This window comes from Lepidochelys kempii, chromosome 9 (genome assembly GCF_965140265.1).
Source record: "Lepidochelys kempii isolate rLepKem1 chromosome 9, rLepKem1.hap2, whole genome shotgun sequence".
In the NCBI taxonomy this organism is placed as follows: Eukaryota; Metazoa; Chordata; order Testudines; family Cheloniidae; genus Lepidochelys; species Lepidochelys kempii.
The window spans coordinates 54,452,187-54,468,780 of record NC_133264.1 but is presented as its reverse complement, the minus strand read 5'-3'; the positions used below and the strand labels follow the sequence as shown (position 1 = coordinate 54,468,780).

General features: G+C 41.1%; 1 protein-coding gene across 7 annotated transcripts in view; it reads right to left on the bottom strand.

The window, feature by feature from the left end:
• Positions 1 to 1,018: 1,018 nt before the first annotated feature.
• RNF168 (ring finger protein 168) overlaps positions 1,019 to 16,594 on the bottom strand; it is a 33,046-nt gene continuing 17,470 nt past the window's right edge. For 5 of the 7 annotated variants that reach the window (XM_073360400.1, XM_073360401.1, XM_073360398.1 and 2 more), the window contains 7 exons: positions 15,717 to 16,060; positions 11,856 to 11,932; positions 6,809 to 6,985; positions 5,813 to 5,937; positions 4,325 to 4,412; positions 2,539 to 3,608; positions 1,216 to 2,249 (listed from right to left, as the gene is read on the bottom strand). In XM_073360400.1, the coding sequence (XP_073216501.1) occupies positions 2,165 to 2,249; positions 2,539 to 3,608; positions 4,325 to 4,412; positions 5,813 to 5,937; positions 6,809 to 6,985; positions 11,856 to 11,932; positions 15,717 to 16,017 (1,923 nt within the window). In that variant the 5' untranslated portion in view covers positions 16,018 to 16,060 and the 3' untranslated portion in view covers positions 1,216 to 2,164. Of the gene's footprint in view, positions 1,178 to 1,215; positions 3,609 to 4,324; positions 4,413 to 5,812; positions 5,938 to 6,808; positions 6,986 to 11,855; positions 11,933 to 15,716; positions 16,061 to 16,594 lie in introns of those variants that run through there. The other 2 variants (XM_073360403.1, XM_073360402.1) reach the window with 2 other exon arrangements.

Here is a 16,594-nt window from a genome sequence, read left to right as displayed (position 1 = left end):
GGTTTGGTCCTGCTTTGAGCAGGGGGTTGGACTAGATGACCTCCTGAGGTCCCTTCCAACCCTGATATTCTATGGTTCTATGATTAAGGCATAGGCAGTTGGCCTTCAAATGGGGCTGAACTACCAGTGCCTCAAAGAGAAAAAAATCTTTTGAAAGCTAGAGGAATCACAGCTTGTGCATGCTAGGGAGAGCAGGAATCTAGTCAACGTTTTGTTTTTAGAGAAACATTTTAATGTAGGAAAGGGTTAACAGCTTTGGGAAAAGATAAGATTAGTAATAGAGTAAATACATATTAAATAACTATAAAAATTGAAAAGAAAAATTAAGGGCTGGACTGGGATAGAATATAAATTAGGTTTCAGAGTAGCAGCCATGTTAGTCTGTATTCGCAAAAAGAAAAGGAGTAGCTCAAATAAATTGGTTAGTCTCTAAGGTGCCACTAGTACTCCTTTTCTTTTTGCGAATATAAATTAGGATATTTTATAAAGAAAAATACAGTAAGTGAAGGCTTCTGCACAAGGGTTGAGAAAGCAATAACCTGGGCAAAGTGGAGAATGGTTTTGTTTTGGGTCTGGTGTTTTTTTTTATTTTAAATGTATCATCTCACCTATTGTCTTTGTTAGACTGAAAAGCTCTTCTGGGAAAGTACCATTTATGCATATAATGCTCATACCATGCTGCTATTATTATTGTCATAAACATCAGAAGACAAAAAGTCATGCACAGCTTTTTGGCTTGTCCCACTGCTTATGCTTTCCAGAAATTATTTTAAAATGCTGTTTACACCAGTGGTTCTCAAACATGGGTCCAGGCCCCCCTGGAGGGCCATGAGCAGGTTTCAGGGGGCCACCAGGCAGGGCCAGTGTTAGACTTGCTGGGACCCAGGGCAGAAAGCTGAAGCCCCATTGTGTGGGGCTGAACCCCAGGGCTCCCAGCCCTGCCACCTGGGGCTGAAGCATGAGCAACTTAACTTTGTGGGGACTCCTGCAGTGTAGGGCCCCAGGCAACTGCTCTCCTTGCTACACCAATGCTGGCTCTGGCTTTTATATGCAGAAAAAACAGTTGTGGCACAGGCAGGCCATGGAGTTTTTGTAGCTCGTTGGGGGGCCTCGAAGAAAAAGGTTGAGAATCCCTGGTTTACACCCAAAATTTAAAAACGGGTATTTTTAGTCTTCCCTAGGAAAAGAATGGCAAAATAATTAATTCAAGTTACATAGTGATGAAAGCCATTTTAATTGATACAAAGTCAGAAGAAACAGCAGCTGTATTGTGGCTTGGGAACATCTCACACTTAAACCATGAAAAGTGCTTGACCTTAAAGACTAAACTCAGAGCCAAAACACAGTTTTTGTTTTGGAATTTTTCATTCCAAGTACACCCAAACTAATTGTTGTTCAAACAAATCTACAGATCAAAATAAGATTCAAACATTTACTGTAATACTCATTCACTAAAAATGTGAATATACATAGAATAGTGTCATCAGTATTTCTGTATATTATCATTTAGGTAAACATTTGGCAAGTCCAAATGAAACAAAATTGTTAATTTTTGTTTCCTCACAATGCAGGCAAATAGTAAACTGGGAATTTCAGAGAAGTAACGAGGAAGGAGAAATGTGGGCAAATGAGAACCCTTTATCTATCTTTTGTAGCCTGCAATAACTTTTCCTCACAGGCCTGAAGTTTCTTGCACTCTAGACAAACAGCAATTCAGATGAATTATAAAACTCTGATATTATTTGCTTATTTGAACAAAAACATTTAACATGTACCAAAAAAGCAAAGCAGGAGGAAAATGGTTACTAACATAAAGGGATGATATACTACAAAGACAACAAAAAGAAAGGGTAGTCTTATAACCAGACAAATAAACTAACTCAAAACTGGGAATAAACCTAGTCCTTATTCACACTTGTTGATTCATTAATTATAACTTATTCCAAATTATAGTCTCTTTATCTTGACTTTTCCTCCCCCACCCCCCATTTTCCAGTCTGGTGATTTTGTATATTATATACTTTTGATGAAATTCATCATATTGTTATAGAAAAATAAGTAATGCTAATTTATCCAATATTTTCTATAGTAATCTAATTACAAAACTGTGAGGGAAAAAAACTACAACAGACATGGTTAACTGTCATATCTTCACCAGCCAACACTAATCAAGCAGGGTGAGGTTCCAGTCCAGGCCTTCAACATAATGCACAGCAGCTGTGTTGATGGAAGTCTGTAGTGCTGTAGCCCTGCAGTGAACAAATAATTGAAGATACAGACTCGTTCTGTATTTAGTTAAGAAATTAATTAAAACTAATAAGGTCTGGAGAAAAGGAAGGCATTAGAGGCTCCTTGGCTCAACAGCACTGTATAATTCTGAGTGCATTTATGCTCTAAAATGATCCTCTTTTAATACAATCAACTTAAAAGTAGCTGTTTACAAGAAGCTTTATCTGATACCAGGAAGGATACTGCTTTATTTCCCATCCACCCCACTGTGCCTTCATAGTCCTATTGATCGTTTACTTTGAAACAGACCTCTTAAACATCTGAAGGATTGTCTTTTGCTTATTCTTGGTCAACAGAGATTGGATATCCTTTGAGGCACAGCTGTTGACACAGTTCAACACTTTTCCTCCTCTGACACTGGGCGATTTCATCTGGAGCTTGGTGGGAGGCTGCCAGTTCTCATTGTGGGAGCTTCTTCGCAGTTTCCGATGACTCATTTCAGTCTGGCTCTTGGGAGATGTCGACTCACTTGCAGTCTTATGACTACCTCTCCCAGTTGGAGATTCCTCCAAAGATGGAGATGCTTTAGGACGCAGAAGGTACTCATCTGGAGAGCCTTTCTTTCGGTTTAATGTCTTTTGCTCCCTGTTTATCTCTCTCTGAAGTTGTAGAGCCAGGAGCCTGTCTTGCTCCTCTTGCTTACGCCTCTCATAAAGCTGCTTCTCCAAATCTATATGCATTTGCACATTAAGATCATTTACCTTCTCCTCTTGGTCTTCAAAAGTTTCTGGAAAAATTTTCCTCCTTTTATCAATCAAGCATAAATCAACTGCTGCTTCAGTTGGAGATTCTTGAGATTTTCTTTTTGGAGTTTCCTTACTGTTCTGTAACACATTTTGTTTCTTTCCTTCAACTGAGCAGTTTGCAGCCACTTCCATGAGATTATGGGATGCATCCCTGTTCTCTAATTTGCCAGACGTCACAGAATCAACCACTTCCTGAAGAGAAGAGCTAATTTCTACACATTTTTCAAAGTCTATGTTTTCTGTACATGTAGAGTTATCATTTTCAAAGGCACTTCTGGCTACCTCTCCACTGGAAGAAGGAAGTCCAGTATCAGGCCTTTCCTGTTTTGACACATTGCGAAGTGCATTTGTAATTTTATCTACCTGATAGTTTGCTCCTGACAGACCTTCCCACTCAATGGGATGAGACCCCACTACCGGAGAGGTATTTAAATAAGTCAGACATGATTCTAAAAATGAATCCTTAACATTTCTGTCTTGAACAGTGGAGAAAGTTTGTGGAGACAATGTTGGCATTTCCTCTCTATCCTTTTCTTGCCACATTAAGATGTCCTCTTCAGTGTTGTTATTTTCCTACAGAAAAGATAAGGCAAAACTGAAAACAAACCGATCAAATACAGCTTGGTGAAAAGTTATTCTATAAACTTTACTTCTGTTCAGAAACGTTTATTGTGCTCTGATAAGCTTTTATATAAATAGAAAATTTGATAAAATAAAAAGCACGTTTCATTTCTGTTGGCTGCATTAGCTCTGAAAGCTAGAGGGTATTAAGTTGGATTCTTTTCTGGCCTGTGCACCAACAGAACTATTAACCAAGTCACCATTGTACAATTCTTGTTGGGGATGATGCACAAGTCAAAATGAATACAAGCTTGCCTTCCAGATGCTATGTTGAGTTTGCAGTTAGAATATTTTTTTTGGTCAGAAAAGTAGAGGTCTCAAACATAAGGCGAAATTACCCCTGTTTAGCAGACCTTAACAATGAATTTTCTGGCTCCAATACTTGATATCAGAGAATCAGAATATATATTTGGATCTTGCAATTTTTCACAGAGTAACAAAAATATATTTTGCCTAGTCAGTGATACAGATTGTCTGGATGAAATGCTTTCTAAGGCCATTTCTGAAATTCTGTTTAAATACAACCTTTACCTTTTTAAGATGACAGTGTGTTCATTTTTATGGCTATATATGTACTTCCAGTCTATATACCCTCAACAAAAAGAAAAGAACATGCAACTACTAAAAAATTGTGCCATATATAACTTCAATATGGAGACATAGATTACCATAGAAAAGGAGTTATTCCTGCCTTTCTCTGCTTTTTTAGAGAGCGACATTGATACCGAGGCACAAGGTGATTTTGGAGACAGATACCTTAAGGGGGGGGAAAAAAGCACATAGTAAGACAAAACTTTAAGCATCACATTAAAGTCTGAGAGTCCTCCACATTTCTCTGAATCTTCAGATCAGTGTAGGTGAGTGTCCCACTATTATCTTTCACATTATCCTGTGCTGAAATACTGTAACATTCAGTAGCTTCTAGTTACCATAGATTACCAAAAAAAAAAAAAAAGGTATGCTAAAAAAGTAATGCAGATCACCACTAGAATCCAAAGATTACGCGATAGCTTATTTTACAAATGAAAAACCATTTACCTATAGTCGTTTTGAAGGTGATTTATTGCATCAACAAGAAACAAATGCTTGCCATTACACTTTCTAAGCCTCCTTGAAGCCATGAGAAATAGTTCATATTTACTTTAAAAGGCAATAGTGATTACCCAGTGTGGCTACCAGCCACAGCTGGAGGACCATAAAGGGTCAAGTTCTCTGATCCTAACTGGAAGACTGGATGGCATACAAGTCCATAAGGACTGAAGAACACTTCTCTGAAAAGGTTTCTACTCCTTTTCTTCTCTGAAAAAGTGAACTTAAAAACGAAAGGTTTCAGAGTAGCAGCCGTGCTAGTCTGTATCTGCAGAAAGAAAAGGAGTACTTGTGGCACCTTAGAGACTAACCAATTTATTTGAGCATAAGCTTTCATGAGCTACAGTTCACTTCATCGGATGCATCCGATGAAGTGAGCTAGTGCCACAAGTACTCCTTTTCTTTTTAAAAAAGAAAAGAAGTTAACAGAAACTGATCTGCCAGGAACAGAACTAAAGGTGAGTAACCAAAGGGGCCACAGTGATCAAGTTTAAAGAATATATCAACATAGAATAAATTCAGCCTAAGTAAGCCAATGAGACTACAACAGGATATCGAGGCAGAACACAGTGATCTTAAAGTGAGGTTACAATCGAAAGAGTCAACTATGCAAAGGCGGCACTTGTTATTCAGTAGATCTACCTGTATATGTCAAATCTTATCTGTTTACTGATGTTTTCACTATTTGCACTGCAGCTACAGGAGAACAAGACTGATTCTATTCTTGGCCATACATCAACAGAATTACTAAACGAGCTCCAACTGCAGAATCTCTATTGCTATGTCATCTCAGAGTAAGAACACAACTTGACTTTCAGATTCCAGGTTGAATTTGCTCTACTGACAATTAGAAAATCCATCTTTTTATCTGTTACCTGAGCAAGTTTGATAAGGAAGTAGTTGAGAGAATCAACACAGACTGCCAATGTGCTCTTTTACAGGGGTACATTTTCAAGTTTAGCCACACTTATTTCTTTCCAAACTAAAAACCATATTTCTCCTTTCACATGCTGTGTATGTTGTGGAAATGTACCAACAAATCTTGGACAGAAAGCTTGATTACTTACTTTTGGATGTCTCCAGAGTTGCTTGATTTGTTCTTTGTCTTGCATGAACTAATTGGAGATGGGCCAGACGTGTGACTGTTTGCAAGTAAAGGAGTGCTGAACATGTGTTCACTGGTGGACTTGTTCTTTAATGACAGGAAACATATAGAAATTAGACAAAATTGAAAATAATTGTGCTTCTGTACACAGGATTAGTTATTTGCACGAATTTTTTGGTGCAAACAAGAAGTATAGATAGGGAACTGCATTCAGCATGCATTAAATTTACCTGGAGGCAGTGATATCAGGAGAAGAGGAGTTTTTCCATTAGTGATAAATCCATTGTTTTTCATTAGTATACTGGACCCTTGCTAGAACATGGGATTTGGGATCCATGCGCAGTACCGCGTTAACGTGGGGGGACAGCGTTATAGCAGGGACTGCGTTAAAATGAACTGCAATTAAAGTAATTTGGGGATCTATGGCCGCGACCATGTTATATGTGAATTCGCACTATATAGACGTGCGTTCTAGTGAGGGTCCAGTGAATTACCACAAAATGGCAGGTTATATCAAAATGCAACTGAAGCATGTACATCCCACATCTATAAATATTTCAATGGTTAGGATTCTTCTAAGTTACTCTTTCTCAAACAATGCCATTGCGTTTTCCACTCCTAAACACAGGCTACAGACATTAACCTCCTCCAAAAAAGCATTTTTTAAATGACGGGAGAAGAGAGGAGCTCCTGGTATCCAAGAAGGTGGTTACTATGGATGAGATTTTAAATCAACTACTGGTAAGCACTTCAAAAAGTGGAAATTTTTATTTTCTCCTCTCTTTTGTTGGATTTTAAACTTATTTAAGCACTGAATATTTAATGTTGGGTTCCAATATAAAATTTGAAGAATTTTTTTGAAATTCTTCATAAGGATTTTTGCATATGCTCTGGAAGATATAAAGATCACTCACTTTGAGATACACACTGCTCTAATGCCCCCAAGAGCCAAACTCACCAGATTGATACTCAGCTCCCATGCCAGCTCTTCATCTTGTTTAAGCTGTTCATCCATCTCTCTTTGCCTTTCTTCTGCCAGCCTGTGCTCTTCTTCTTCCTCTGCTAATAGCCTTTGAATGTACTCCTCACTTGCTTTGCTCTCCTCTTGTTCATGTGCCCGCCTCTCTGCCTTCACCTGTAAGAGAAGTTTCTAAAAGATCTCAAATTAAATTTCAAGTGAACCTGCAGACAACACATTAATTACACTAGAACCTCTCTATCTTGCACTTCATTAATATGAACAAAACATTCACAAAAAGGCACTCTTCATGTTCTCAGCAAACATTTAATAGCAGAGTGCTGTGAAATTTAGAATCATAGAATATCAGGGTTGGAAGGGACCCCAGAAGGTCATCTAGTCCAACCCCCTGCTCGAAGCAGGACCAATTCCCAGTTAAATCATCCCAGTCAGGGCTTTGTCTTCACTATTAACTTCACTATTAAGACTTCACTAATTTTAGCATATATACAGGATGCAATCTAGGATACTATTAAGTATTAAAGAATCAAGTACACTAATGAGCTACTTTTTAATTCTTAGAAAACTGCATTTTCAAACTTGCTAATTTGCAGGATTCAGTGATTTGCAAAGGGTCTCCCAGTCAGTGTGAAAAGGTTACTTACCTGCAGCTAGAATTCTCCAACTACGTGTATCTACAGAGAACCTTGAGAAAAAGTAGAGGAGGCCTGGGATTATTTTAAATTAAAGCTGCAGAAGCTATCGGAAGCCTGCATCCCAAGAAAGGGGAAAAAATTCATAGGCAGGAGTTGTAGACCAAGCTGGATGAGCAAGCATCTTAGAGAGGTAATTAAGAAAAAGCAGAAAGCATATAGGGAGTGGAAGAAGGGAGGGATCAGTAAGGAAAGCTACCTTATTGAGGTCAGAATATGTAGGGATAAAGTGAGACAGGCTAAAAGTCAAGTAGAGTTGGACCTTGCAAAGGGAATTAAAACCAATAGTAAAAGGTTCTATAGTCATATAAATAGGAAGAAAACAAAGAAAGAAGAAGTGGGACCGCTAAAAACTGAGGATGGAGTGGAGGTCAAGGATAATCTAGGCATGGCCCAATATCTAAACAAATACTTTGCCTCAGTCTTTAATAAGACTAAAGAGGATCTTAGGAATAATGGTAGCATGATAAATGGGAATGAGGATATGGAGGTAGACATCACCATAACTGAGGTAGAAGCGAAACTCAAACAGCTTAATGGGACTAAATCAGGGGGCCCAGATAATCTTCATCCAAGAATATTAAAAGAATTGGCACAAGAAATTGCAAGCCCATTAGCAAGAATTTTTAATGAATCTGTAAACTCAGGGGTTGTACCGTATGATTGGAGAATTGCTAACATAGTTCCTATTTTTAAGAAAGGGAAAAAAAGTGATCCAAGTAATTATAGGCCTGTTAGTTTGACATCTGTAGTATGCAAGGTCTTGGAAAAAATTTTGAAGGAGAAGGTAGTTAAGGACATTGAAGTCAATGGTAAATGGGACAAAATACAACATGGTTTTACAAAAGGTAGATCGTGCCAAACCAACCTGATCTCCTTCTTTGAGAGAGTAACAGATTTTTTAGATAAAGAATCATAGAATCATAGAATATCAGGGTTGGAAGGGACCCCAGAAGGTCATCTAGTCCAACCCCCTGCTCGAAGCAGGACCAATTCCCAGTTAAATCATCCCAGCCAGGGCTTTGTCAAGCCTGACCTTAAAAACCTCTAAGGAAGGAGATTCTACCACCTCCCTAGGTAACGCATTCCAGTGTTTCACCACCCTCTTAGTGAAAAAGTTTTTCCTAATATCCAATCTAAACCTCCCCCACTGCAACTTGAGACCATTACTCCTCGTTCTGTCATCTGCTACCATTGAGAACAGTCTAGAGCCATCCTCTTTGGAACCCCCTTTCAGGTAGTTGAAAGCAGCTATCAAATCCCCCCTCATTCTTCTCTTCTGCAGGCTAAACAATCCCAGCTCCCTCAGCCTCTCCTCATAACTCATGTGTTCCAGTCCCCTAATCATTTTTGTTGCCCTTCGCTGGACTCTCTCCAATTTATCCACATCCTTCTTGAAGTGTGGGGCCCAAAACTGGACACAGTACTCCAGATGAGGCCTCACCAATGTCGAAACGCAGTGGATCTAATTTACTTAGATTTTAGTAAGGCGTTTGATACTGTGCCACATGGGGAATTATTAGTTAAATTGGATAAGATGGGCATCAATAGGAAAATTGAAAGGTGGATAGGGAATTGGTTAAAGGGGAGACTACAACGGGTCCTACTGAAAGGTGAACTGTCAAGTTGGAGGGAGGTTACCAGTGGAGTTCCTCAAGGATCAGTTTTGGGACCAATCTTATTTAATCTTTTTATTACTGACCTGGGCACAAAAAGTGGGAGGGTGCTAATAAAGTTTGCAGATGATACAAAGCTGGGAGGTATTGCTAATTTAGAGAAGGACAGGGATACCCTACAGGAGGATCTGGATGACCTTGTAAACTGGAGTAATAGGAATAGGATGAAATTTAATAGTGAGAAGTGTAAGGTCATGCATTTAGGGATTAATAACAAGAATTTTAGTTATAAGCTAGGGACGCATCAACTAGAAGTAACGGAGGAGGAAAAGGACCTTGGAGTATTGGTTGATCATAGGATGACTATGAGCTGCCAATGTGATATGGCTGTGAAAAAAGCTAATGTCGTCTTGGGATGCATCAGGAGAGGTATTTCCAGTAGGGATAAGGAGGTTTTAGTACCGTTATATAAGGCACTGGTGAGACCTCACCTGGAATACTGTGTGCAGTTCTGGTCTCCCATGTTTAAGAAGGATGAATTCAAACTGGAACAGGTACAGAGAAGGGCTACTAGGATGATCCGAGGAATGGAAAACTTGTCTTATGAAAGGAGACTCAGGGAGCTTGGCTTGTTTAGCCTAACTAAAAGAAGGTTGAGGGGAGATATGATTGCTCTCTATAAATATATCAGAGGGATAAATACCAGAGAGGGATAGGAATTATTTAAACTCAGTACCAATGTGGACACAAGAACAAATGGATATAAACTGGCCACTAGGAAATTTAGATTAGAAATTAGACGAAGGTTTCTAACCATCAGAGGAGTGAAGTTTTGGAATAGCCTTCCGAGGGAAGTAGTGGGGGCAAAAGATCTATCTTGCTTTAAGATTAAACTCAATAAGTTTATGGAGGAGATGGTATGATGGGATAACATGGTTTTGGTAATTAAATATTCATGGTAAATAGGCCCAATGGCCTGTGATGGGTTTTTAGATGGGGTAAGATCCAAGTTACCCGGGAAAGAATTTTCTGTAGTATCTGGCTGATGAATCTTGCCCATATGCTCAGGGTTTAGCTGATCGCCATATTTAGGGTCGGGAAGGAATTTTCCTCCAGGGCAGATTGGAAGGCCCTGGAGGTTTTTCGCCTTCCTCTGTAGCATGGGGCACGGGTCACTTGCTGGAGGATTCTCTGCTCCTTGAGGTCTTCAAACTACAATTTGAGGACTTCAATAGCACAGATATAGGTGTGAGGTCTTTTTTAGGAGTGGTGGGTGAAATTCTGTGGCCTGCATTGTGCAGGAGGTCAGACTAGATGATCATAATGGTCCCTTCTGGCCTAAATATCTATGAATCTATGAATACAGTAGACTGGAAACCATCCACATTGCAATGACTGCTGAAGCTGTTCATTCTCTCATACAGCCAATCATTTAATGCAGGGATATGGAAGACGGCATAGCACTCACCTCTTTCAATTCCTTTCTAACCCTTTAGAGCATCAAAAGAACTTTAACATAGTAGGGTGGGTGAGTATGGCTTTCTTGATGCAATATACTGAGAACTCCAGTTATGGGTTAAAAATATTTTCTTCCTTTAGGAATTACCTCTGCAGACTTTATTTCTTGGGAGATCAGCCAGAAGAAACCACCCCAGTCAGACTAAAGGCACTGTGTTTGTTCTGCATTACTTGACTACAGATTGGAAAAGCCTGAACTATAGAGTGGAGGTGTAGAAGTGGCCCAGAGAAGCATGTTTTAAGGTGCTCATGAGTGTCTGACCTTGGCAAACCCTCGCAGGGCTCTGGGCCGAAGACTGGTGGAGTGGGAGGGCCCAGGCTCCCTTACCACCCTCTAACCACAAGGCGCCATCTCTTTTAAGTGCCAGCCATCACAACCTTTCTCCATTATTCCATCAATGCCAGCCTTGACATCCCTATAATCTCTTTCCACACATGCTGTAAGAGGAAGGTTGCACATGATCACTGGGTTCGCTCAACTTCCTTGTTGCCATAATGAAAAACAATGCAGCCATCAGGAAAAGGTGGTACAAGAACATTCATACTTTGGTTCAAATCGAAAATCTATAAAACATTATTAGTACCATGTTTAATTCCACTTAGAAGGGTCCTAAAGTCGAGAGTAAAAAAGAAGCAAGTGATCGAATAATTCCTGCACTGAGCCCAACAATTTGTGGTTAAACAAGAGCATGTCTTTAAAGAAACATCCAATCTTTATTGAAAGATGAAGATTGAGAATTAGTCACATTCCTTGGTAAACTACTCCAATGGCCACCTACGACAACTTAAATCAGGTGTGCAATTTTCTTGTTTGAATTTTTATAGCTTTGACTTCCGGACATTTGATATTGTTACGCCCTTGTGTGCTAGATTAAAGAGCCCAGTAGTATCAAATGCCCTCTCCCTGGATAGTGTCTTGTACATCATGATCAAGTCACCTCCTAACCTTCTCTTTAATAAGAAAAACTGAACTCAAGTCTGTCACTGTAAGGTGTGTTACCAAACCTCAAACCATTCTTGTAGCTCTTTCCTCTTCAATTTTCCAACACAGCACTAAACTTACTTTCTATTTTAAAAGAAAGAAAGAGGAAAGTTATTCTAATTAAATAGTCAAATACTGGAGTCATTCTATACATACAAGATTCAAATAAATCAATAGTCAAGGCAGTTACTACTTTAAACAGAATTTTCTAGACTTACCTTGCTAATCTCTGCCTCATATTCCTGTCTCAGTTCCCCAGGCTTGCTTAGCTGATGCAGTGGTTGGGATATGCAAACTAATCCAGAGAAAGAGAGAAGGGGAGTGTGGGGAAAACAAAATGATCACTTTAGATAGCTCAGATTTTTATAGATTATTTTCATCCTATAGTCCATTACAATTTCATATTATCCTAGTTTAACTTAAACCTAAAATATGCAGAACACAACCATATCCAATACTGCACCTTAACTCAACTGTGTCCACCTAGTGGGAACATGCAGTATGTTCCAATTCAGTGAGAAAGCAAATACATCTCTCAAATCACTTCCAGCTTCCCTCACCCTCTATGACAGGGGTGGGCAAACTTTTTGGCCTGAGGGGTTCTGAAACTGTATGGAGGGCTGGGTAGGGAAGGCTGTGCCTCCCCAAACAGCCTGGCCCCTGCCCCCTATCTGCCTCTCTCAGAACCTCCCACCCATCCAACCCCCCCCTGCTCCCTGTCCCAACCCCTATCCACACCCCCGCCCTCTGACAGGCCCCCCAGTACTCCCACGCCTATCCAACCTCCCCTGTTCCCTGACCACTCCCCCCGATTACCTCCCCAAAACCTCCACCCCATCCAACCGCCCCCTGCTCCCGGACTGCCCCCCAGGATTCCCTACCCCTTATCCAACCCCCCGCTCCCCGCCCCCTTTCCATGCCGCTCAGAGCGGCATGTCTGGCAGCCACGCCACCCAGTCCGAATGCTGCCCGGTAGGAGCTTGCAGCCCTGCCTCCCAGAGTGCTGGCGGCACAGCGAGCTGAGGCTGCAGGGAAGGGGGGACAGCAGGGGAGGAGCCAGGGGCCAGCCTCCCCGGCTGGAAGCTCAAGGGCCGGGCAGGATGGTCCCACGGGCCAGATGTGGCCCACAGGCCGTAGTTTGCCCACCTCTGCTCTATGAGGAAAATGGCCAGGCTTCCTTACACTTTAGGATAGTGCAGCATGAAATGTAAAGATCTTAAAGCTGACCTTCAAAGGAAAAAAAAGAGTCTGTGCCCTCTTTTGTTCTTTATAGTATATAAAGACAGCCTGAAATGTGTGTTGCTCTGTTGATTTGAAGCTATTTCACAGGATTCTCACTCTTGAGCGCTAAAAATTCTTGACTGGATAGAACTCTCAAAGCTAATCTGTTGCAGGGCTTCACCTCCATATATCAACAGAGGAACATTCCCAGCCTGGATTGGCAGTGATAGAGCTCACTGGTGTCCTCAGATGTCAGTTTCTTTTTCAAATAAATGGAAGAAATTTATCAATTCATAGCTGTACAGGTAAAGCCACTCAAACTCTGATGACAGTGAATGGACAAGTGAGATTCCTGTAAGATTATTATTTTCAAAGAAGCAAAATTAAGCATGTCTCCCTCCTTCTTGATGAAGGATATGATGCCCTGATTACTTGTTTGAAATTTCTGGGTTATCAGGCTCTGAAGGTTCTTAGAGCAATCAGAACTGCCCTTATTTTGCAAACACTAATGTGCAGGTTTCATCAGTGGAGCAAGTTCATAGCATGTGCCTATAATTTTATCACTGCCTGATCTAGTGTGTATTGTTGCTATTTTTATTAAATGGGACATTTCTTGAGCTATTTACTTTCTAAAAGTAAGAGTCCTTTCCAAAGCCTTGGCTGGGACGATTTAGTTGGTGTTGGTCCTGATTTGAGCAGGGGTTGGACTAGATGACCTCCTGAGGTCTCTTCCAACCCTAATATTCTATAGTCATAACATCTTCACATGAAGACAAAATCTGTATAAAACAGCCACAAATAGCCAGGAAACCCAATTTAACACCAAGAGACAATCTGTGTTCCTGTTGCGAGCTTTATTTGGGGCCATCAGGCCTAGGGTGCAGGCTGCAGTGCAACAACCTCCCATAGTTTTGGGATTCCCTTGTCAGGCAGTCTGAGGGCCTGGCTGTCAAGTTACAGTCTGTCATCCCCCTGTGCTTCCTGGGTTCTCTCAGTCAGCCAGCAGAGGAGGGAAGGGGTACCAAGGTCCTCCCTCTCCAATGGGGAAGTGGTGAGGAGACAGTCTCAGACCCTCTTAGCTAATACACTAGACCAGCCTCTCCTGGGCCACTTCCTACATCTCCTGTTCTCTCTTTGGCTAGGGGTGAAATCCCCACACACTGCTTCCCTCTCAGCAAAGGGTTGCTCTCACAGTCTCAACAATTCAGATAATCATCTGGGGCTTCCCAGTTCACTTTCAGTGTCTAGTTGTTTCCTCTTGTTGGAGTGGGAGAGAAGGGGGTGAGGCCCCTCGCCTCTTGGTCAGATCTTACTCCAGTCCAGACCTTTCCCCTATAGATCGCTTTGTCCCAGAAGCTACAGGACCTTACTCCTAAGGAAATTCTGCGCCACTGCGCAATGCAGAATTTTGCAGAAATTAATGTTGTATGTACAGAATTTCCTTTAGCCCACAAAAATGGGCTGCAGTGCTGCTGGCCACCACTAGGGTCCAGTGGACCTGGAAGAGCCCAACTTTCACATAGAAGACACTGCCCATCATAGTCTCCTGAGCAACAAGTCTGTCTTTTGATATTTAAATACAGAACAGCAAAGATACTGAAATAATTTGTTGAAAATCCTGAGGAAACCTCAGGAGTAAATAAAATCAACTGATGTCAGTGAAAGCGTTCAGCCCTCCAAAACTATTTGGTTGGAACTTCCAAAGTCAATATGAAGTTGGAGGGTTAAGACCCAAGGCTGAGAATCATCATGATGATGATGATATCTAAAGAATTTTTTTCAATTTATTTTACCTTAGAAATATCAGGAATGTCAACATGGGAGCTGAGGTCGATATAACTATGTTGCTCAGGGGCATGGATTTTTCACTCCCATGAGCGACACAGTTATTCCGATATAGGTCTATAGTGTAGACCTGGCCTAAATAAAAATCATTCTAACTCTCAGTTAACCACGTTTCACTTCCTTATGACTGTGATGCCAATCCTAGTAGTTGTCAGAACCTTGGGCTCGAACCCATACCCACTGTTTTGTTTGGAAGTAGCCTAGGCCATCAGGCCACACCGACACATTGGTTACAAGGGAATTCACAGACTTGGTGGGCCAGCTTTCAGGGTTCCATGACCTGCTTCTTGACTGACCACAGGATCTTGACCCTGATTGGTTGGTGACTATATATAAACTTACTGCCTCACTTCTGGGCTTGTCTGAGCAAGAAGCCATTGCCTGCTAGTTGCTAGTCAGACCCACCTGACCCTGCCTTGCCCCACCTGACCTCATCTGGCTGCCTCGCCCTAACCCCAGCACCCTCCTCGCTGTACCTTCCCCTTGGATTAGATCTTCCCTTGTGTTAACTCTGACCACCACTTGGGACTACCCATTGCCCTGCCCAACTTCCCGCCATTACAGTAGTCTATCCAGCAGTCTCCCAGGCTGTGACCTGGTGTCAGTAAAATGTAGCCAGGGCTTGGGTATTTTTAACCATGTCACTCATACTATGTTGGTGATCAAATAAAAAGACCCAAGCACCATTTACATTTACAGCCTCCTCTATTACCACTACTGGTAATTTTCCTTGCATAGACAAGATGCCCATTTTTTGTGTAAAACACAAAACAGAAAAACAAATGTGCACTTTTGAAAAAACGAACATAAAAAAGGGCACAAGCTCATTTCTTTCCTTTGCAAATTACCTTTAACAACAGCAAACTAGTGTGAGACTGCATTTCCCAGATGATTCAATAATTTAGCTGTGCCAGCAATTGCTTTATGATCTCACTTCATGACATCCAAGCTCACTAATACCAATTACTTTGCGACAGCACAAACAGATACAAGACAAATGTCATTTTACTTACTGTCCTCTTCCAGATCCTGTCCATTAACTCTGCGCTGGCATTCTTCTGGGTAATTCTTTTGAATCCTTTCCCACAGTTCCCAATTGATAAGAGTATTTTTGCGGGCATTATATCGTGCCCAAGAAGAGACCCGCCGGCGGCAAAAAGGGCAGTACAGACTTGCCTTCTCTACTGTCAACTGGAAACAAGAGTTACAGAGTGTGTGGTTGCATGGCAGGGTCACTGGCTCCACAAAAATTTCCATGCAGATTTGGCAAAGACAGTCAGTCAAGGAAAGCGGAGCCTCAGATCTCTTTGACATTTTGATTCCAAGCAAAAGAAGGAGGTTAATGCAACATCAGTACCTGAAGCCAAAACAAAAAACGCATTTCTTAGTTGGTACTATCAAGAATACAATTTAAAACAGAGTTTAAAATGTTTGCTGAATAACGTATAAAAAGGCTTGCGCTATCAAAATGTGTGCTTAATCAGCTATTTTTGTTCATCACACCCAAGATTCCAGATTTGCAGAGTAAACTGGAAATCCTTCTCAAAGTCATCCTGAAATGTTACACAAAATGCTTGGAAATGAACTGCAAAGTTTTGCACAAATCCTAAATGCTCTATTATAAAATTCCAAAATAGAAGGGGGAAAAAAATGTATGCAGGGCTAGAAAATTTACATGCATCCACTAGCTACGGTGAAAAATACTTTTCCCAACATACCCCTTTTCCCTTACAAAGATATGCCCCTTGCAATGCCACTTGTGGGATGGGGAGTATGCTGAACACGCAGGTGAGAAGCCAAGCCCATTTGCCCTATTTCCCCAGCCCCTCAGTTCAGGGACAGGGAAGGTATTGAGATTTCTACCAGGGTGATTCCCTTAATTAAATGGCGG